General features: G+C 44.0%; 1 protein-coding gene across 1 annotated transcript in view; it reads left to right on the top strand.

The window, feature by feature from the left end:
- Positions 1 to 16,734, top strand: part of LOC111956213 (protein Wnt-7b-like) — a 23,571-nt gene extending 6,837 nt beyond the window's left edge. The window contains exons 5-8 of the mRNA XM_070449534.1: positions 33 to 64; positions 1,326 to 1,552; positions 7,371 to 7,642; positions 13,178 to 16,734. Coding sequence (XP_070305635.1) covers positions 33 to 64; positions 1,326 to 1,552; positions 7,371 to 7,642; positions 13,178 to 13,657 — 1,011 coding nt within the window. The 3' untranslated portion in view covers positions 13,658 to 16,734. The remainder of the gene's footprint in view (positions 1 to 32; positions 65 to 1,325; positions 1,553 to 7,370; positions 7,643 to 13,177) is intronic.
- The last annotated feature ends 7,080 nt before the right edge of the window (positions 16,735 to 23,814 follow it).

The raw sequence follows: 23,814 nt of genomic DNA, 5'->3' as shown, positions 1-23,814 counted from the left end.
GCAGTGCGCTGCTGTCCGTCTACTATCCCCAGATCTTCCTCATCCTCACCAGCGGTAGCTACCTGTAGGTTGGCACGTGCTTTTTACCCTTCTCTTCAACAGGTGCTTGTACAGCCATGTGATGGTGTGCATTTGTAAAATCTCTACATTTTTTAAAATCTCTTATGCACTCATTTAATTAATTTGTTGATTGGGACATTTACGCACGTGGAAATTATAGAGCATTTGTGGTTTATAATACAATTTCACTATAAAATGAACAACTCAAATACACTTTTGGAACCTATATAATAGCCTATTGTAAAATACTGGGAGTGATATTGGTCTTCACATGAAATTGTTGGTGTCAAACAATATCTGTTTGGTTTTGTGACTGAAAATAGAATATTAATAACAAAACCTATAAGAAAACCTCTTAACAAGAATATAAACGTTTAACGAACATTTAACATGTCTGAAGAGTTTAATTGAAACTTCCCTGACAAAATGTATTTTCCAACTAGCTTAAAAGTCTTAGTCAATGGAGAGGTTCACAATAACAGCTGCTACAACTTCCCAAAATGACAAATGACATTAAATAAATATTTTGATGGACTTATAAATGACTTATGTGGTATTCACAGTGTTCAATAAGTAAATTGACGAGATTACCTGATCAGTAGGATTCACACATTGCAACATGACCATGTTCTCTACACGCTATATTTGTAAAGCAACATATGGGAAAGAGCGACATCCTGTGTTCTGTAGACATAAAACTGTACAAGTTGTTATTTATTATTACATTAAAAGACCTGGGCCCTCACAGAACATATGATTAGTGCAGATATTTCTCATACTTGCACAGACAGACCTGACCAATACCTAAAACAGCCCTAGTTGAGGTTCATGGCTTTAGTTAAAATGTGGGCTTAAACGGCTATTAGCCAGAGTTGGTTTGTTGTCTGTTCTTCATTGGCTAACCATTGTTTGCTTTTGTGCATTTTAAAACCTGATTCAATGACTTGAAGTAAATCTTACACACAGTGGACCTTTAAAATGTATGAGGGTCAAGTTGCTTTGCTCAGATCTATAAGGTCACAATAAACAATCTCAGTGACCTGTGAGCTTGTCTCGAACCAGCCGTGTGTCTTAAATCAGCTGTGTGTATTAAGTGCTCTATCTAGATTGTTAGCCAAACCAAAACCTGACTGATGTGAGGGAACATTGTAGCTCATGGGGGGACCTATAGAATCTGTAGCTACAATACAGTCCGTGCCACGCCAACTCTGCCCCGCCGACTCTATGCCTTGATGTTTAGCCATCTCCCTCTTCCCCCCCCATAGGGCACTGTCCTCGGTGGTAGCGTTGGGTGCTAACATCATTTGCAACAAGATCCCTGGACTGTCCCCAAGGCAGCGCACCCTCTGCCAGAGCCGCCCGGACGCCATCATCGTCATCGGCGAGGGTGCACAGCTGGGCATCAACGAATGCCAGTACCAGTTCCGCTATGGCCGCTGGAACTGCTCCGCCCTGGGCGAGAGGACCGTCTTTGGACAAGAGCTGAGAGTAGGTCAGTCTACCTGCTGCAATTAGTCTAGTCAAATGTACATCACTTGTTAGGGGGTGCTGGGCCAAAGAAAACATGTAGGGACAGTTTCCCGGATGCAGATTAACCCTAGTCCTGGACTAAAAACTATTTTCGATGGAGATTGACCATTGAGCTTGCTTTTTAGTCCAGGACTAGCCTTAATCTGTGTCTGGGAAATCACCCTGGGGCTCCCGAGTGGCGCAGCGGTCTAAGGCACTGCATCTCAGTTGTATCACAACCGGCCGTGATTGGGAGTCCCATAGGGCGGCGCACAATTGGCCCAGCTTCATCCGGGTTAGGGTTTGGCCAGGGTAGGCCGTCCATAGTAAATAAGACTTTGTTCTTAAATGACTTCCCTAGTTAAATAAAGGTTAAATAAATAGATGAAGTAGGACCCGCAATGGTGTGGGTCCTACTTCATCTCTACATTCCCTACAGTGTGGCTGCTCCACACTGAGAAGGATATAATGGTTTATGATGATGATGATGCAGTGATTGCATCAGAATGCCCACCAGACCAAGCATTGGCTAGAAATAGTGGAGAGCTAAGCATCTGATTGTGCATCATGGGCAGAGTGAGAAGTCACTGGCTTTTCCTGTGCCCCAATGAAAACGTATAGGTCTACTGTCAGTGACTAGTGCCTAATTCACAGTCCAACCAACACTTTCCAAGGTGCATGACACAAAGGATAAGCTGGATATATAACAAATATGATCAGCCACTCTTACAGGAAAATGAAAGTTGTTTCTATTGAACTTCCTTTTTCTTCCCAATGGCTATGTTCAGGCCAGGGCACTGGTTACAGGAGAGGTTATGGTAGTTCAGAGCCATACTGTTTGGTGAAGGTGGGAGCGATAGCTATCATCATGGCCAATTTGGTTTGTAGTAGTGAGTGTGGTGCTACTCCTGCAATAGAAGCAACGATGGGAGGTTCACAAACTCACAAACTCGTAGAGTGAAGAGTGAAGCTCTATGGTTAGTGAAACTACTTCAGTGAAATCTTCCAGTGAGAGTAGTATTCTTTCACCATCATCCTTCTTCAATAACCACAGTGAATACCGTACTTTGACTCCATAATATTAGGAATACGGGAACAATTGAAACTTGAAGCCGTGTTGCTAGTGTTCTGAAGGGGTTTCAATTCTACAACAGTCTGTCCTACATGTGACCTCGTTGTGTAGAAGTTTGTCCTGCCTCTGGGCTTGAGTTTGGTTTGTGACATTCATTCTTACAACACTGACTGTCTTAAATACAGTAGGTCTGTATTAATTATTGTGTGAAAATGAACCAGAATGTCCTTAGATGTGCAACCTCTCCTAACTATCTATACTCATAATCTTTTTTATTTCCCACAGCACACTAGTCGATTTGCTCTTATATGAATTGTCTATCAGTCAGAAATGTTTTGTTGTAGTCTCGCTGTGGTTTGGGAACTGTGTTTAATCCAACAGCTCTGGAAACAATCCCTCCTCTTACAGACAGGCGGACCGCTGGATCCATTTAGTTATTTTGTCAGAGGAAAGGAAATGTATCTATTCCTCTGTTCACCATGGTGTGTTAGGATTATGGTGTGTTAGGGGGTTAAATGGGACACTCAGCTTGTCCCTCTACTGACTGTATGTGTTGGGAGAGATTGATATGACAAGAACTCTGTCGATCTACTGGAAAGTTATGGTAAGACTCATCTCTTGGGTTGTTGTTGGTAGTGATGAGATGTTGGATTGGTCATTCAAAGGGCCCGGACAGGCTCATCCTATGGTCAGTTGATCCATTTGAGTTCATGCATGTGTAAAGGAGTCACGTTTAAAAATATATATATATTTCACCATTATTTAACCAGGTAGGTCAGTTGAGAACAAGTTCTCATTTACAACTGCAACCTGGCCAAGATAAAGCAAAGCAGTGTGACAAAAACAACAACACAGAGTTACACATGGGATAAACAAACGTACAGTCAATAACACAATAGAAAAATCTGTATACAGGAAATCCAGGAGGTAAGGCAATAAATAGGCCAATAGTGGCGAAGTAATTACAATTTAGCAATTTATATTGGAGTGATATATGTGCAGATGAGTATGTGCAAGTAGAAATACTGGTGTGCAAAATAGCAGAAAAACAAATATGGGGATGAGGTAGGTAGTTAGTGAGGGAGATATGTCTCCAAGTGATTTTTGCAATTCGTTCCAGTCACTGGCAGCAGAGAACTGAAAGGAAAGGCAGCCAATGGAGGTATTGGCTTTGGGGATGACCAGTGAAATATACTGGAGCGCGTGCTATGGGTGGGTGTTGCTATGGTAACCAGTGAGCTGAGATAAGGCAGAGCTATATCTAGCAAAGACTTATAGATGACCTGGAGCCAGTGGGTTTGGCGACAAATATGTAGCGAGGACAAGCCAACGAGAGCATACAGGTCGCAGTGGTGGGTAGTATATGGGGATTTGGTGACAAAACGGATGGCACTGTGATAGACTGCATCCAATTTGCTGAGTAGAGTGTTGGAGGATCATTTGTAAATGACATCGCCGAAGTCAAGGATCGGTAGGATAGTCAGTTTTACGAGGGTAAGTTTGGCAGCATGAGTGATTTAGGCTTTGTTTGCGAAAAACGAAGCCAATTCTAGATTGAACTTTGGATTGGAGATGCTTAATGTGAGTCTGGAAGGAGAGTTTACAGTCTAGCCAGACACCTAGGTATTTATAGTTGTCCACATATTCTAAGTCAGAACCGTCCAGAGTAGTGATGCTAGTCGGGAGGGCGGGTTCAGGCAGCGATCGGTTGAAGAGCATGCATTCCGTTTTACTTGCATTTAAGAGCAGTTGGAGGCCATGGAAGGAGTGTTGTATGGCGTTGAAGCTCGTTTGTTAACACAGTGTTCAAAGAAGGGCCGGATGTGTACAGAATGGTGTCGTCTGTGTAGAGGTGGATCAAAGAATCACCAGCAGCAAGAGCGACATCATTGATATATACAGAGAAAAGAGTCGGCCCGAGAATTGAACCCCCATAGAGACTGCCAGAGGTCCGAACAACAGGCCCTCCGATTTCACACACTGAACTCTATCTGAGAAGTAGTTAGTGAACCAGGCGAGGCAGTCATTAGAGAAACCAAGGCTGTTGAGTCTGCCAATAAGAATACGGTGATTGACAGAGTCGAAAGCCTTGGCCAGGTCGATGAAGACGGCTGCACAGTACTGTCTTTTATCAATGATGGTTATGATATCGTTTAGGACCTTGAGTGTGGCTGAGTTGCACCCGAGACCAGCTCGGAAACCAGATTGCATAGCGGAGAAGGTAAYGTGGGATTTGAAATGATCGGTGATCTGTTTGTTCACTTGGCTTTCGAAGACTTTAGAGGGGGGGGGGGGGGGGCTTGGGCCAGTTGCTGCGAGTGGTGCATAGCTGTTGGCCGGGGTTGGAGTAGCCAGGTGGCCAGCATGGTCAGCCGGTTGTCAAGAAGTTCCTCTTCAATCACTTAATTTGATTGACCTGCAAGGACAGAGAACATATAACTATTGAGTGAGACCAGGTTTCTGTCTTGACCACTAATCAAAGTCAGCTACAGCAGTTAGAATACCAAGCATGGAACCAAGCATGTATTACTCTATAATGAAAACACATTTATAAGCTGGGCATGACGTTTGGCAGCTCGAGGAAAACATTCACTATTCTACATTTACCGAAAGGTCTGGTTCGGACTGATGAGAGAAGACTTCAGAGTTAGTTTAAAGTTATGGATCAGGGAGCCACAGAGCTAATGGGATCTATGAGTGAGTGTGTCAGGTTGGAGAGAAGCCACCCCATTGCCTTCCACTAGACGCCATGCATTAATACTCAGGTTGTTGAGGAGAATAGAAGCTTGATTGAGGCGAGAAATATCCTATTACAAGGACAACGCAATAGTAATGTTATATACAGTAATTCATTTCCTTTCCATGAGGTAAATGTTAATGTGTTTGTTCTGAAATGGAAAGCTTGCCATTTGAAAGGCTCTTACGGGTATTTATCGTTGCTCTGACGGTGTAGTTTGACAGATTGATCAATGGTATAGCAGATGTGAGAATGTATTGTGTGGTTGTGGGTCTACAACTCATAAGTTACCAACACCAGCTACAAAAACAATGAGTAATGTTCACTTAAGATTTATCTAGCATCTTCAAGTGGATTTGTGTGCTTATTAACTTCTTATAAATCATTTACAAGACGTTACGCTACATCCATAAACAACTTGTCTAGAGTGAAGGTAGTGAGATCAATAACACTACAATGTGAGCTATAGAATGACATGTGTTGGCTGAAACAGAAACCAACTGGCACACATTAAGTGCACTTATAGATAGTATAATCTACGCTGAACAAAAACAGAAACGTAACATGTAAAGTGTTGGTCCCATGAGCTGAAATAAAAGATCCCAGAATATTTCCATACGCTAAAAATATTATTTCTCAAATTTTGTGCACAAATTTGTTTACATCCCTGCTAGTGAGCATTTCTCTTTTGCCAAGATAATCCATCCACCTGACATGTGTGGCATATCAAGCTGATTAAACAATATGATCATTACACAGGTGCACCTTTTGCTGGGGACAATAAAAGGCCACTCTAAAATCTGCAGTTTTGTCATTCAACACAATGACACAGATGTCTCCAGTTTAGAGGGAGCGTGCAATTAGTATGCTGACTGCAGGAATGTCCACCAGAGCTATTGCCAGAGCATCTAATGTTAATTTCTCTACCATAAGCCACTTCCAATGTAATTTTAGAGAATTTGGCAGTACGTCCAACTGTCCTCACAACTGCAAACCACATGTATGGCGTCGTGTGGGCGAGCGGTTTGCTGATGTAAACGGAGTGCCCCATGGTGGTTGTGGGGTTATGGTATGGGCAGGCATAAGCTACGGACAACTGATGGTCATGCCATTCATCCGCCGCCATCACCTCACCTTTCAGCATGATAATGCACGGCCCCATGTCGCAAGGATCTGTACACAATTCTTGGAAGCTGAAAATGCCCCAGTTCTTCCATGGCCTGCATACTAACCAGACATGTCACCCGTTGAACATGTTTGGGATGCTCTTGCTCAATGTGTACGACAGCGTGTTCCAGTTCCCACCAATATCCAGCAACTTCGCACAGCCATTGAAGAGGAGTGGGACAACATTCCACAGGCCACAATCAACAGCCTGATCAACTCTATGCGAAGGAAATATGTTGCGCTGGTGGCCACATCAGATACTGACTGGTTTTCAGATCCACGCTCCTACCTTTTTTTTAAGGTATCTGTGACCAACAGACACATCTGTATTCCCAGTCATCTGAAATACATAGATTAGAGCCTACTGAATTTATATACTTTATATATATTTATATACATATACTACTATAGTACATACAGTAGTTTTTACTGTATCTGCGGTACAGACACAGATACAGTAAGGCTCCTCTGGTAACCAGCAGATGTCACTTTGGTTTTATCAATGGAGTCTTACCCAGCCCGCCTGTTAAAAATTAGGGCTCTGACGACAGTCCAATAGACAGAGACTATCAAATAAGGAATGGTAGGTATTTATTAGCCTGTTACAGCTTAATTACATTACACTAGTATAAGGCCGAACTGCAGTCAGGTCACCCAGTAATGTAAAGTGAGGATACATTTTGTTATAGTGGGCCACTAGCCTTTCATTAGGCCACAACATAAAATACTGTACTGTAACAAACTCATACTACGTACTGTAATGCACTACAACTTACCTAGGACTAGTGCAAGGTAACTCTTTGCCCCCCTCTCTCTCCTCCCCAGGTAGCCGAGAGGCGGCATTCACCTATGCCATCACGGCGGCTGGCGTGGCCCATTCGGTGACAGCAGCGTGTAGTCAGGGCAACCTGAGCCAGTGTGGCTGCGACTGGGAGAAGCAGGGCTACCATGACCAGGAGGAGGGCTGGAAGTGGGGAGGCTGCTCGGCCAACATCAAGTACGGCGTGGAGTTCTCCAGACGCTTCGTGGATGCCCGAGAGATCAAGAAGAACGCCCGACGTCTGATGAACCTGCATAATAATGAGGCAGGACGAAAGGTAAAGTGACTGACACTGCTTGTCTTGTTGTCTGGGGTTTTAACACATCTAACAAAAATGTAGTTGTTTCTGTAGGGATCTAGAATAGAAGACAATAGAATATAATACAACTCCATCAGAAAAGTATACTGAACAAAAATATAAATGTTTCATGAGCTGAAATAAAAGATCTCAGAAATGTTCAATGCGCACAAAGTGTAATTCTCTCAAATTCTGTGCACAGATTTGTTCACATCCCTGTTAGTGAGCATTTCTCAGTTGCCAAGATAATCCATCCACCTGACAGGTATGGCATATTAAGAAGCTGATTAAACAGCATGATCATTACCCAGGTGAACTTTGTGCTGGGGACAATAAAAGGCCACTCTTAAATGTGCAGTTTTGTCACACAACACAATGCCACAGTTTTGAAGGAGGGTGCAATTGGCATGCTGACTGCAGGAATATCCACCAGAGCTGTTGCCAGATAATTTTATGTTAATTTCTCTACCATAAGCTGCCTCCAAAGTCGTTTTAGAATTTGGCAGTACGTCCAACCACGTCAGCCCATGACCTACACATCCAGCTTCTTCACTTGCGGGATCGTCTGAGACCATCCAACTGGACAGCTGATGAAACTGTGGGTTTGCACAACCAAAGAATTTCTGCACAAACTGTCAGAAACCGTCTCAGGGAAGCTCATCTGTGTGCTCGTCATCCTCACCAGGGTCATGACCTGACTGCAGTTCGGCGTCATAACCAACTTCAGCGGGCAAATGCTCACCTTCGATGGCCACTGGCACGCTAGAGAAGAGTGCTCTTCACGGATGAATCCCATTTGTTTTCTCTTGATTGATGTGTTTGACAGCATGTTCCAGTTCCCAGGAATATCCAGCAACTTCGGAGAGCCATTAACCTCTCTAGGGTACGTGGGACGGTAGCGTCCCACCTGGCCAACATCCGGTGAAATTGCAGAGCGCGAAATTCAAAAATACTAAATTCAAATATTTAACATTCTTGAAAATATGTGTTATACATCAAAATAAATTCTTGTTAATCCAGCCACTGTGTCAGATTTCAAAAAGGCTTTACGGCGAAAGCAAACCATGCGATTATCTGAGGACAGCGCCCTGCATACAAAACCATGAAAAAGATATTTCAACCAGGCAGGTGCGCCACAAAAGTCAGAAATAGCGATATAATTAATGCCTTACCTTTGAAGATCTTCTTCTGTTGGCACTCCAAAATGTCCCAGAAACATCACAAATGGTCCTTTTGTTCGATAATGTCCTTCTTTATGTACTTCTTTATGTATGTACTCCATGTACTTCCAGCGCCAACAGAGATGGCCGCCTCGCTTCGCGTTCCTAGGAAACTATGCAGTATTTAGTTTTTTTACGTGTTAATTCTTACATTGGTACCCCAGGTAATCTTAGGTTTTATTACATACAGTCGGAAGGAACTACTGAATATAAGAGCAACGTCAACTCACCATCATTACGACCAGGAATATGACTTTCCCGAAGCGGATCCTGGGTTTTGCCTTCCACCCAGGACAATGGATCTGATCCCAGCCGGCGAACATAAACAACGTCGCCGTAAAAGGGGCAAACGAAGCGGTCTTCTGGTCAGGCTCTGGAGACGGGCACATCGCGCACCACTCCCTAGCATACTACTCGCCAATGTCCAGTCTCTTGACAACAAGGTTGATGAAATCCGAGCAAGGGTTGCCTTCCAGAGAGACATCACAGACTGTTCCCACATGCTTCAAGAGGGCCACCATTGTTCCTGTTCCCAAGAAAGCTAAGGTAACGGAGCTAAACGACTACCGCCCCGTAGCACTCACTTCCGTCATCATGAAGTGCTTTGAGAGACTAGTCAAGGACCATATCACCTCCACCCTACCTGACACCCTAGACCCACTCCAATTTGCTTACCCCCCCAATAGGTCCACAGACGACGCAATCGCAATCACACTGCACACTGCCCTAACCCATCTGGACAAGAGGAATACCTATGGGAGAATGCTGTCTCCACCCCCGCTGATCCTCAACACTGGGGCCCCACAAGGGTGTGTTCTGAGCCCTCTCCTGTACTCCCTGTTCACCCACGACTGCGTGGCCATGCACGCCTCCAACTCAATCATCAAGTTTGCGGACGACACTACATTGGTAGGTGTGATTACCAACAGCGACGAGACGGCCTACAGGGAGGAGGTGAGGGCCCTCGGAGTGTGGTGTCAGGAAAATAACCTCACACTCAACGTCAACAAAACAAAGGAGATGATTGTGGACTTCAGGAAACAGCAGAGGGAGCACCCCCCTATCCACATCGACGGGACAGTAGTGGAGAGGGTAGTAAGTTGTAAGTTCCTCAGCGTACACATCACGGACAAACTGAATTGGTCGACCCACACAGACAGCGTTGTGAAGAAGGCGCAGCAGCGCCTCTTCAACCTCAGGAGGCTGAAGAAGTTTGGCTTGTCCCCAAAAGCACTCACAAACTTCTACAGATGCACAATRGAGAGCATCCTGTCGGGCTGTATCACCGCCTGGTACGGCAACTGCTCCGCCCACATCCGTAAGGCTCTCCAGAGGGTAGTGAGGTCTGCACAATGCATCACTGGGGGCAAACTACCTGCCCTCCAGGACACCTACACCACCCGATGTCACAGGAAGGCCATAAAGATCATCAAGGACAACAACCCAGCCACTGCCTGTTCACCCCGCTATCATCCAGAAGGCGAGGTCAGTACAGGTGCATCAAAGCAGGGACCGAGAGACTGAAAAAAAGCTTCTATCTCAAGGCCATCACTAACATCGAGTGGCTGCTGCCAACATACTGACTCAACTCCAGCTCACTTTAATAATGGAAATTGATCAAAAATGTATCACTAGCCACTTTAAACAATGCCACTATATAATGTATATGTATATACTGTACTCTATCATCTACCGCATCTTGCCATCTTTATGTAATACATGTATCACTAGCCACTTTAAACTACGCACTTTTATGTTTACATACCCTACATTACTCATCTCATATGTATATACTGTACTCAATACCATCTACTGCATCTTGCCTATGCCGTTCTGTACCATCACTCATTCATATATCTTTATCTACATATCCCTTTACACTTGTGTGTATAAGGTAGTAGTTGTGGAATTGTTAGGTTAGATTTCTCGTTGGTTATTACTGCATTGTCGGAACTAGAAGTACAAGCATTTCGCTACACTCGTATTAACATCTGCTAACCATGTGTATGTGACAAATAAAATTTGATTTGATTTATGTCCCAAAAATGTCGCGTTTGATTCAGAAATACACCGGTTTCAACTCTCCCAACATGTCTACAAAGTATCTAATAAGTTACCTGTAAACTTGGTCCAAACATTTCAAACAACGTTCCTAATCCAACCTCAGGTACCCTAAAACGTAAATAATCGATCAAATTTATGACGGAATAAACTGTTTCTAATACCGGATAAAAACAACGTGGAGCGAGCTCCTGGTCACACGCACCAAAACAGTAGAGTCCACCTGGAGTGACACTTACAATGAATATCACTACTTCTTCATTTCTCAAAAGAAAAACATCGAACAATTTCTAAAGACTGTTAACATCTAGTGGAAGCCATAGGAAATGCAACCAGGTTCCTAATAAAAAGGGCATTCCATAGAAATCTATTGGAAAATCCTATGACCTTAATTCCCCCCCCCCCCTGGATGGTTTGTCCTCGGGGTTTCGCCTGCCAAATCAGTTCTGTTATACTCACAGACATTATTTTAACAGTTTTAGAAACTTTAGAGTTTTCTATCCAAATCTACCAATTATATGCATATCCTAGCTTCTGGGCCTGAGTAACAGGCAGTTTTACTTTGGGCATGCTTTTCATCCGGATATCAAAATACTGCCCCCTACCCAAGAGAGGTTAAAGAGTGGGACAACAATCCACACGACACAATCAACAGCCTGATCAACTCAATGCGAAGGAGATGTCACGCCAGATACTGACTGGTTTTCTGATCCACGCCCCTACCTTTTTTATAAAAGTATCTGTGACCAACAGATGCATATCTGTATTCCCAGTCATGTAAAATCTATAGATTAGGGCATAATTTATTTATTTCAATTGACTGATTTCCTTAAGTTCATTTAACTCAGTAAAATCTTTGAAATTGTTGCTTGCTGCATTTATATATTTTTCAGTGTAAATATAAGTTCAGCAGAGACAGCATCGCTGTGCTAAATGATGCTATACTAGTTTAAAAACAGAGGGTTTCAGAATGTGTGTGTGTGTGAGAGCACATGCGTGTGTGCCTGCCCATGTGTCGGTGTGTGCGTGAGCATGCCCGTGTGTATGTGTGAATGGAGGGAATGCAAGTCCAGGCAAACCGGCTGCCAAATGGAGGCCTGCCATAACCCTGCTTTCCCATTCATTGAATTACAGAGCATTAAGTCAGGATACAGGATATTATTGCAAAGTCTCTCTCTCTTCCTCTCGGTGGCAGCTCCCAAAACCATGCTGCTGCACCACTGCACACACTGAAGCAACCTAATCAAGAGCCAATTCCCCTAACTTGATAGCAGGGCAGATCAAGAGCAACAGGCTTGATACACTGATACACTCTTACATGATAGGAAAGTAGGCTACAGTACTGGCCACCCAGTTAGAAGTTTTACTTTAATTCCTATAGACAATGTATCTATGCAACACTGATAGATATTGCTTTGTGTTAGAAGTTGCTATAATTTTTGGGTGAACATTGGGCTACATAAACATTTCCGATTTGGTCAAAACTATATAACTCAACCCTAAACGGTAAACTGTCATCTGGCAAATGTGTCCGCTGAATATATCTGTGAGGCATCAAAACTTAAATTGCACATGAAACCTCAGTACAATGTTATACATGTTCTGGTAACTTGAGAGTTCTGGTCGTTTATTCTGTCTATTGTGGTCTTTAGGAAGGTCAAGTTAGTAAGAGAATATAGGCTTGAACCTGGCATCACTGTCCAGTTGGGGGATTTGAAATATGTACTCCATATGGACTTTAGGCTATATTGCAGGGGATGCCCTCAGTTAATAGACGTAATGTATTGTAGAACTGTTGAATGAATTGGAAAATACAATTTGTGGATATGTGGGCTGGCCTAAACTTTTTCATGCAAATCTCCAATTCACATCACTGTGAATTAAGTAGTTAAGATGTAACTCTTAAGAGTGTGCTTTTGAACTGAATAACAATGGCAGCATATGTCTAACTAGCCTGATCCCCCATCCTGACCGCTGGGCTCGGTTTATTTCACTTCACGTAATCACCTAATTTGTGTAGAGAAACAGAATGTAAGCTTGTGAGATCAGGATGGTCAAACTAGTTAATAACCATCAATGACAACAAATTACTCTCAAACACTTTAAGCTACCTACACACAACTATTCAACATTTGGGACATGCCAACTCTTTCTCAAAGCATGTATCTAGCCCTCAGGTTGCGTCAACCTTTTCCAAACCCTGTATCCAACCTTCTTCTCTCCTCTCCCTCAGATCCTGGAGGAGCATATGACACTGGAGTGTAAGTGTCACGGCGTGTCGGGCTCCTGCACCACCAAGACCTGCTGGACCACCCTACCCAAGTTCCGGGAGATCGGCTACGTCCTGAAAGAGCGCTACGGCGAGGCGGTCCAAGTCGAACCGGTCCGGGCCTCGCGTCTCCGTCAACCCTCCTTCCTGCGTCTGAAGGAGTCGCGGGGGTACCAGAAACCCACGGACACAGATCTGGTCTACCTGGAGAGGTCTCCTAACTACTGCGAGGAGGACACGGCAACAGGGAGTACAGGGACGCGGGGGAGGCTGTGTAACCACACGTCACCCCATACCGACGGCTGCAATCTGATGTGTTGTGGTAGAGGCCACAACACCCACCAGTACACCCGCGTGTGGCAGTGCAACTGCAAGTTCCAGTGGTGCTGTTTTGTGAAGTGTAACACGTGCAGTGAGAGGTCTGAGGTGTTCACCTGCAAATAAAGGATGGATAGATGGATGGAGGAGGGGGACGGAGGGAGCTGGGAAAAGGGACAAGGGACAGGGCAAGGCCATGAGAGAGGATACAAGGAAAGGAAAAAAGGATATTAGGATGTGGACTTAGTGGGGAAGTACTCTTCAGGATGTACTCTACAGTGGACTTTGAAATTGTTAGATTCTTCATGGCTTCATTTTGCACATTGGACATCCTATTTCATTTTAAAGACAAAAGATTAAATTAACTAAAATGACTTTGAGAGAAAGTACTTTGAGAAGTAGGCAAATAATGTTTTTTTCTCATGCGCTGACTGGAAAACTGTGATGCAGATATACTATGTGTTGAAGGATATTGATGAAGTGAAAGGATTGTTGTTGTTAATTTTTCTGTCTCCAACCAAGCAAATCTGTTATTGGAAACATTGTGGACCCAAACTTTATCAAGTGCAGTTTTCACCTCCTCGGTAACACTGCTCAAAAAAGCTCAATAATCTCTTGACATCTGAAATGGGGGAGAATAAAAACTGACCAACTGACAACAAAAAAACAACCTCAAACTGGAAACGGTACATCAGCAAAATGCCTTTTGACGGCGATGCGAGACGGACAGAGAGAGAGGAGCATGGTTTCAATAGGCTGACGTTGAAATGGTGGCGTACCTTAACTATCCAATCACACTGTAATTACAGTGCCTTCAGAAACTATTCACACCCCTTGACTTTTTCCACAATGTTGTTGATCCATCCTCAGTGTTCTATCACAGCCATTAAACTCTGTAACTGTTTTAAAGTCACCATTGGCCTCATGGTGAAATCCCGGAGCAGTTTCCTTCCTCTCCGGTAACGGAGTTAAGAACGACGCCTGCATCTTTTGTAGTGACTGGGTGTATTGATACACCAGCCAAAGTGTAATTAATAACTTCACCACGCTCAAAGGGATATTTAATGTCTGCTTTCAAATTTTTTACCCATCTACCAATAGGTGCCCTTCGTTGGGAGGCATTGAAATACCTCTTTTCTTTGTGGTTGAACCTGTGTTTGAAATTCACTGCTCAACTGAGGAACCTTACAGATAGTCGTATGTGTGGGGTACAGAGATGACACAGTTAAACTTGTGACTTGTTAAGCAAACTTTTATTCCTAACGTATTTAGGCTTGCCATAGCAAAGGGGTTGAATACCTATTGAATCAAGACATTTCAGCTTTTCATTTTTATTGATTTGTAAAACATTTCCAAAAACAGAATTCCACTTTGACATTATGGGGTATTGTGTTTAAGCCAGTGACAACATCTCAATTGAATCCATCTTAAATTCAGGCTGTAACACAACAAAATGTGGAAAAAGCCAAGGGGTGTGAATACTTTCTGAAGGCACTATGTTTGAACACTGAAAATAAATTATTTATTTATGTTAAGATACCTTCAAACGAAATGTCTTATAAGCTCAGCAAAAAAAGAAACATCCCTTTTTCTGGACCCTGTCTTTCAAAGATAATTTGTAAAAATCCAAATAACTTCACAGATATTCATTGTAAAGGGTTTAAACACTGTTTTCCATGCTTGTTCAATGAACCATAAACAATCAATGAACATGCACCTGTGGAACGGTCGTTAAGACACTAACAGCTTATAGACGGTAGGCAATTAAGGTCACAGTTATGAAAACTTAGGACACTAAAGAGTCCTTTCTACTGACTCTGAAAAACACCAAAAGAAAGATGCCCAGGGTCCCTGCTCATCTGCGTGAACTTGCCTTAGGCATGCTGCAAGGCGGCATGAGGACTGCAACTGTGGCCAGGGCAATACATTGCAATGTCCGTACTGTGAGACACCTAAGACAGCGCTACAGGGAGACAGGACGGACAGCTGATCGTCCTCGCAGTGGCAGACCACGTGCAACAACACTTGCACAGCATCGGTACATCTGAACATCACACCTGCGGGACAGGTACAGGATGGCAACAACAATTGCCAGAATAACACCAGGAACGCACAATCCCTCCATCAGTGCTCAGACTGTTCTCAATAGGCTGAGGGAGGCTGGAATGAGGGCTTCTAGGCCTGTTGTAAGGCAGGTCCTCACCAGACATCACTGGCAACAATGTCGCCTATGGGCACAAATCCACCGTCGCTAGACCAGACAGGACTGGCAAAAAGTGCTCTTCACTGACGAGTCGCAGTTTTGTCTCACCATCGGATTCGCGTTTATCGTCAAAGGAATGAGTGTTACACCGAGGCCTGTACTCTGGAGCAGGATCGATTTGGAGGTGGTCTGGGGCGGTGTGTCACAGCATCATCGGACTGAGCTTGTTGTCATTGCAGACAATCTCAACGCTGTGTGTTACAGGGAAGACATCCTCCTCCCTCATCTGGTACACTTCCTGCAGGCTCATCCTGACATGACCCTCCAGCATGACAATGCCACCAGACATACTGCTCGTTCTGTGCGTGATTTCCTGCAAGACAGGAATGTCACTGTTCTGCCATGGCCAGCGAAGAGCCCGGATCTCAATCCCATTGAGCACGTCTGGGACCTGTTGGATCGGAGGGTGAGGGCTAGGGCCATTCCCCCCAGAAATGTCCGGGAACTTCCAGGTGCCTTGGTGGAAGAGTGTGGTAACATCTCACAGTAAGAACTACCAAATCTGGTGCAGTCCATGAGGAGATGCACTGCAGTACTTAATGCAGCTGGTGGCCACACCAGATAATGACTGTTACTTTGATTCTGACTCCACTCCTTTGTTCAGGGAAACATTATTCAATTTCTGTTAGTCACATGTCTGTGGAACTTGTTCAGTTTGTCTCAGTTGTTGAATCTTGCTATGTTCATACAAATATTTACACATGTCAAGTTTGCTGAAAATAAAGTTGACAGTGAGTTTACTTGAATGATCAAGTAATGCAGCAGCAAAATGTTAAGTATTAAGAAAAGAAATGGATGCTAGAGATCGAGTGTTGGATTTGATGTCTGCTATATGTCTGATAAATGATTGCACAGCTTTTAGGCCATGCAGGATTGTGTGCACCACAGAAAAATTGACAATTATAATTTTTCTAATAAAATCTGAGCATCTTTTAGTGATTTCTTGGGTTTCCTGTCCAGACTACTGTACCACTGTCTTTAGACACAAAAGCATACATCAATTTACATAAGACTGACCCATTCTCTCTGAAAAAAACGGGAACATTTGTCACACAAAAGTTTTATTCAGCAGTTAAAGTTACAATCATCCATTATATAGACCTTGAGTAGTACAGATATAATTCTGGAAGAATACCAGTACAGAAGAAGGCACAGGAGGACAGAGTTATGGTTTGAGTTGTGAAACGCTGATCTAGATGACACCTTTCAGTCCTGGCTGCTGTTGGACAGCTGTTTGCTCCTGACCCTGAAGTTGTTGAATAGACGGCTGTGACGGCCACCTCATTCAGCCAGCCTGACGCTCTCTCTGGTTTTTCCTGTGTTTGAAAAGCATTGCAGGCAGCCACTGGAGCAGAAGTAAAAGCCGTGTTTTGTCAGCCGTCTGAAATGCTGGGGACCGGAACCTCATAAGCTCCCCTCACTATACCCAGCGGATTGGGAAAAGTCAACCCGATTGTTTCAATACATTTTGTCATTAAAAAACAAGGGACAGAGTAAATAGGGCAGAGCGGCAAGTGGGCCGGGTGACTAAAGCAATGTATTGTTGAGGTGTCAGGACCGGTCAGCTTATTCAGTGGGGGGGGGGGTCGTTCTGCAAGCCAATACTTCTGGTCTGATTCACTCGCACTGCCACTCACACTACTTGGGTCTCTGTCTACAAACAAATATACTACCACTTACACAAGGGCTCACTGTCTACACACTGCCAATCACACTCTGTCTGCCCCATCTAGCTGGCTGCCAAAGACCCATACCAGTAAAAGTACACACACACAGCAAACATAGCTGACACATAACATAGATGAGGTTATTGAAATGCGTAAGGAAGTTGAAGACTGGTGCTGTTGGTTGGAATATGTAACTACAAATATGTATCTACATGTAACTAAATCTACATTTTTTTTTGTGAAGAAACATGCGGTACCCTGAAGTACAGGAATAGTCCTTTGTATCATTGATATTCTCACCAAAAGCCAAAACAGGGTGGTAAAAGCAGATATAGTGCAAAGCTTGTAGCAAGACAACCAAAATCCATTCCCTTTGCAACACCCTTGGAACGGAAGGGGGAACCCTATATAGTTTGGTTAGCACCAACAAATTGGTTTGAAATCATTTGTGTGAAAACCTTCAAGGGTCTTTTGAACAGGGTTTGAGCAGCATGATACCATCTCTCTCCTTTACTCTTAAGCCCATGGTCCTCAGGGCGGAGTCATCGGCCACCCCACAACGTTCTAGAGCTGCCACCAGCTCCTGATTCACCAGGTTGTGTTCTAGAATATTCCGGGTAGCAAAGTAGGCCCACTGGCTGATGGAGAAAGAAAGGTTAAGGATGGCATTACATATACATTTATGGCACACAGAGAGTGAGAGTTAGTTTTATTTTACAATGGAAGAGGAACAAGAGGAATGTAGAAACCCGACTCTCAAAAGCTTTTTTCTACAAAACTACACATATTGGTTGCTGTCTCCTACACATTCACACATACTTTACTTTGATTTGTGGTTGAAGGGGAGTAACACTAACCCACTCTCGATTAGCTACCACCATCCCACTGTACAGGACACTATCAGTACAATGAGTGAGTACTGTGTCCATTTTGAATGACAAGGAAGCGACCCAGCCTCCCACCCCCTCTAGTTCTCTTCCTCTCCACATATGCCCAGTCAGCATCTGTGACCAGGCCATGTAGCGGTGTGGCTGTGGCCCAGACCTGGGTTCAAATACTATCTGTGCTTGATTGAGCTTGCCTGGCTGAATGGACCAATAGAATCATCTCAAACCGGCAAAGACCACACATCCGGCACTCCAGGCAAGCTACCCACTGGGCACAGACATCATTTCAATGTCTAGCTTTGGTTTACATTTGGTTCAGTTGTCAATTTAAGTGGATTTTACTTGAAATCAACAACACATTTAAATGTAATTTGATTTAAGTTGACTTTTCAAATCCAATCAGTTTTCCACATTGATTCAACGTTATCACATAATTTTTGTTGAATTGACTTGGAAACAACATGGATTCAAACAGTTTTTGCCCAGTGTGTCTGGCTGTAGCCCACCTGAGAAGAGCAGAGGGAGCTCAACAATTACCTCGATGACAACTTCCTTCCTGAGGGGGTCAGGGGGACAGTGGGGCTCAGATTAATAGCTCACCGCCTGGTGAAAAGACAAGCTGGCACCGTGCCCTGACCGACAGCTAGCCCCCGGGGGGTGGACGGAGGTGGACTCAAACTAAGCTGTTGTTGTGTCAGTGCCAACATCCACCAACAGTATAAACATGATGGATACACGGCACATACTGTATAATAATTCACCACAGTGACTTGTCATGCCACTAGAGGTCTCTTCACAGTCCCTAAGTCCAGAACAGACTATGGGAGGCACACATAATACATAGAGCCATGACTATTTTCCACATCAGGTAACTGATGAAAGCAGTATAATCAGATTTAAAAAGCAGGTAAATATACACCTTATGGAACAACATGGACTGTGAAGAGACACACACAAAGGAACAGACACATGCATACACACACACACATTGTGATATTGTTGTATGGTGGTATTGAACATTTTGTGTTGTAGATATGTGGTGGTGTAGGGATGTTAAATGATGTACTAGTTCATCTTTAGCTCATTCAATACAAACATAGTTCAATGTTTGATCTTTTGTTTTATACGTAAATGTGGGTGCTTTGGTGTGTTTGGACCCCAGGAAGAGTAGCTGCCGTCTTGGCAGCAGCTAATGGGGATCCCTAATAAATACAAATGTAGACACTCCCCTACATTTATTTGGACAGTTAAGCTAAATTGTTTAACTTGTTATGGATAGGGGGCAGCATTTTCACGTTTGGATGAAAAGCGTGCCCAGAGTAAACTGCCTGCTACTCAGTCTCAGTTGCTAATATATGCATATTATTAGTAGTTTTGGATAGAAAACACTCTGAAGTTTATAAAACTGTTTGAATAATGTCTGTGAGTATAACAGAACTCATATTGCAGGCAAAAACCTGAGAAAAAATCCAACCAGGAAGTGGCAAATCTGAAATTGGTCGTTTTTCAACTCATTCCCTATTGAAGATACAGTGGGATATGGATCATGTTGCACTTCCTAAGGCTTCCACTAGATGTCAACAGTCTTTAGAACCTTGTCTGATGCTTCTACTGTGAAGTGGGGCCGAATGAGAGGGGAATGAGTCAGAGGTCTGGCAGAATACTTTGAGCTCGTGACGCTCGTTCACGTGAGAGCGAGCTCTGTTCCATAGCTTTTCTACAGACAAAGGAATTCTCCGGTTGGAACATTATTGAAGATTTATGTTAAAAACATACTAAAGATTGATTTTATACTTCATTTGACATGTTTCTACGGACTGTAATATGACTTTTCATCTGAACTTTTGCCTGGTCCTGCCCGCGCGTCATGAGTTTAGATTGTGTACTGAACAGGCGAACAACAAGGAGGAATTTGGACATAAATTATGGACTTTATGGAACAAATCAAACATTTATTGTGGAACTGGGATTCCTGGGAGTGCATTCTGACGAAGATCATTAAAGGTAAGTGAATATTTATAATGCTATTTCTGACTTATGTTGACTCCAACATGGCGGATATCTTCTTGGGTTGTGTTGGTCTCTGAGCGCRGTACTCAGATTATTGCATGGTTWGCTTTTTCCGTAAAGTTTTTTWGAAATCTGACACAGCGGTTGCATTAAGGAGAAGTATATCTTTAAATCTGTGAATAACACTTGTATATTTTATTAATGTTTATTATGAGTATTTCTGTGATWTGATGTGGCTCTGTGCAAATTCACGGGATGTTTTGGAGGCAAAGCCAAATGTAAACGGAGGTTTTTGGATATAAATATGAACTTGATCGAACAAAACATACATGTATTGTGTAACATGTTGTCCCGGGAGTGTCATCTGATGAAGAATATCAAAGGTTAGTGATTAATTTTATCAATATTTCAGATTTTTGTGACTCCTCACTTTGGTTGGAAAATTGCTGTATGCTTTCTGTGACTAGTTGCTGACCTAACATAATGATATGTTCTGCTTTCGCCTAAAAGCTTTTTTGAAATCGGACACTGTGGTTGGATTAACGAGAATTTGATCTTTAAAATGGTGTCTAATACTTGTATGTTTGAGAAAATTGAATTATGAGATTTCTGTTGATTGAATTTGGTGCCCTGCAATTTCATTGGCTGTTGGCGAGGGGTTCTGCTAGCGGAACGGGGTTCAAGGTTAACATAGTGATATACATAATTTGGTCAGTATAAATGCCATGGTCCTTTTGTTCGATTAATTCTGTCGATATATATCCAAAATGTCCATTTATTTGGCGCGTTTGATCCAGAAAAACACAGGTTCCAACTTGCTCAAACGTGACGACAAAATATCTCAAAGGTTACCTGTAAACTTTGCCAAAAAATGTCAAACTACTTTTGTAATACAACTTTAGGTATTTCTTTACGTTAATAATCGATAAAATTGAAGACGGGATGATCTGTGTTCAATACAGGATTAAAACCAACCATAGCATGCCTTCTGGTCATGCGCTTCTATCTCACAGGACTCAGTGGGATTTGTCCAACATGTCTCCGGACCTACTCACTGCCACAGTCGTCCTCTGGACCTAGTTTTGTTCCGTGGAATAAATGTTGTGGATCTTGGACTATCCTGGACTATCGGACCACCATTTTATTACATTTGCAATCACAACAAATAATCTGCTCAGACCCTAACCAAGGATCATCAAAAGTCGTGCTATAAATTCTCAGACAACCCAAAGATTCCTAGATGCCCTTCCAGACTCCCTCCGCCTACCCACGGACGTCAGAGTACAAAAATCAGTTAACCACCTAACTGAGGAACTCAATTTAACCTTGCACAATACCCTAGATGCAGCGGCACCCTTAAAAACAAAAAACATTTGTCATAAGAAACTAGCTCCCTGGTATACAGAAAACACCTAAGCTAAAATTGCGCAACTAAAGCCTCCTCGGCAAAAACATCAACATTTATTATTGATTTCTTGAGTTATCTGAGAGTCATTCTGACTATTTTGAGGAAGTGATACTGGCTTTGTTCCTATGGTGTTTCATGGGGAACAAACATCAGTAGCTGCCACATCGAACCACACTCCCAAAATTGAAATCACATTTTTCATAATGAGCAACAAAAAAACATGGGGAATCGGTGCGTTCAGTCGCTCATTAAGAGGGTAGACTCTGAGACAAGGGAGTGAGGATGGAAGAAAATGTTGGAGAGGAGAGGAGCTACAGTAAGTAAACGAGGAGGATGGTGATTGAGAGAGAGTGCCAATACACAATCACACACCTTGATAGTCTTTGTTTCACAGGGGTCCCCATGTGTAAAAGGCACCCCACAGGCCTCCTGTTCTTTGGCCAGGTTGATGCCGCTGGTACACAATTTGTCCCCTACTACAGTCGAACAACTCTGCTCCTGAGCTATCCTGTTAGACCACACAGAAGTGAATAGCAGAAAAATACAGGTGGTGTGAGGAGAGGAAAGGATGCTGTCTTCAGTCAGAAAAATGCTGTTCCATGTGTGCTCCAGGTGTCTTCCCCACTGCAATTTTCACCTCCATCCACAGGGCTTTTTACAGGCACCCAGCAGCCCAGGGGTCCTTTAGGAGGGCTCCAAGGCAGCAATTAGGTCCTGTACATGGGGCCTATGTGGCAATCTGACCAACAGAGTTGAGGGTTGTAGGGGGAGTGGGTGGTGGTGGGAGGTGATAGAGGAAGAATGATGGGGTTGGCAGGGGGAGTGGTTGGGGTTGAGTTGGTTTAATGACACCATCTCTCAACAGACATACAACTACGCCCCTGTGCCTCCCATTATGAATGCAGTAACAATGCCCGATAAAACTTTATTTTTATTTTTCCTGTTTCCCCTGTGCATTCTTCTCGAAGAAGCTCAGCCCGGCGGAGCGAAACTATGATGTGGGGGACCGGGAGCTATTGGCTGTCGTCAAGGCCTTGAAGGCGTGGAGACATTGGCTTGAGGGGGCTAAACACCCTTTTCTCATCTGGACTGACCACCGCAATCTGGAGTAGATCTGGGCAGCGAGTAGACTGAACCCTTGCAAGGCAAGGTGGGCCATGTTTTTCACCCGTTTTGTGTTTAGCGTTTCCTACCGACCAGGCTCTCAGAACGTTAAGGCAGACGCATTGTCCGGCTGTATGACACAGAGGAGCGGCCCATGGATCCCACTCCCATACTCCCGGCCTCTTGCCTGGTGGCACCGGTAGTGTGGGAGCTGGACGCGAACATTGAGCAGGCGTTGCGTACAGAGCCCGCTCCCCTTCAGTGTCCAGCTGGGCGTCTGTACGTTCCGTCTGCTGTCCGCGACTGGCTGATCTATTGGGCCCATACATCATCCTCCTCTGGTCATCCTGGTATCGGTCGGACGGTGCGCTGTCTTAGTGGGAAGTACTGGTGGCCCACTTTAGCTATGGACGTGAGGGTTTATGTTTCCTTCTGCTCGGTGTGCGAGCAGACACCTGCCCAGAGGTAAGTTACAACCCTTACCCGTTCCACAACGGCCATGGTCGCACGTGTCGGTGGATTTCCTGACTGATCTTCCTCCTTCACAGGGTAACACCATGATCCTGGTCATTGTGGATTGTTTCTCTAAGTCCTGTCGTCTCCTCCCATTGCCCGGTATCGGRCCTACAGACTGCGGAGGCTCTATTTACACACGTCTTCCGGCACTACGGGGTGCCTGAAGATATAGTGTCTGATCGGGCGTTCATGGAACATCTGGGGGTCTCGGTCAGCCTTACCTCAGGTTTTCACCACGAGAGTAACTGGCAGGTGGAGAGAGTTATTCAGGATGTGGGTAGGTTTCTGAGGTCTTATTGCCAAGACCGGCCGGGGGAGTGGGCAGCGTTCGTGCCCTGGGCAGAGATGGCCCAGAACTCGCTCCGCCACTCCTTCACTAACCTTTCTCCCTTCCGGTGTGTATTGGGGTATCAGCCGGTTCTGGCTCC

The sequence above is a fragment of the Salvelinus sp. IW2-2015 genome, linkage group LG3 (assembly GCF_002910315.2).
Source record: "Salvelinus sp. IW2-2015 linkage group LG3, ASM291031v2, whole genome shotgun sequence".
NCBI lineage: Eukaryota > Metazoa > Chordata > Actinopteri > Salmoniformes > Salmonidae > Salvelinus > Salvelinus sp. IW2-2015.
The sequence above is the reverse complement of the archived record's forward strand: the minus strand, read 5'-3'. Positions and strand labels throughout refer to the sequence as shown.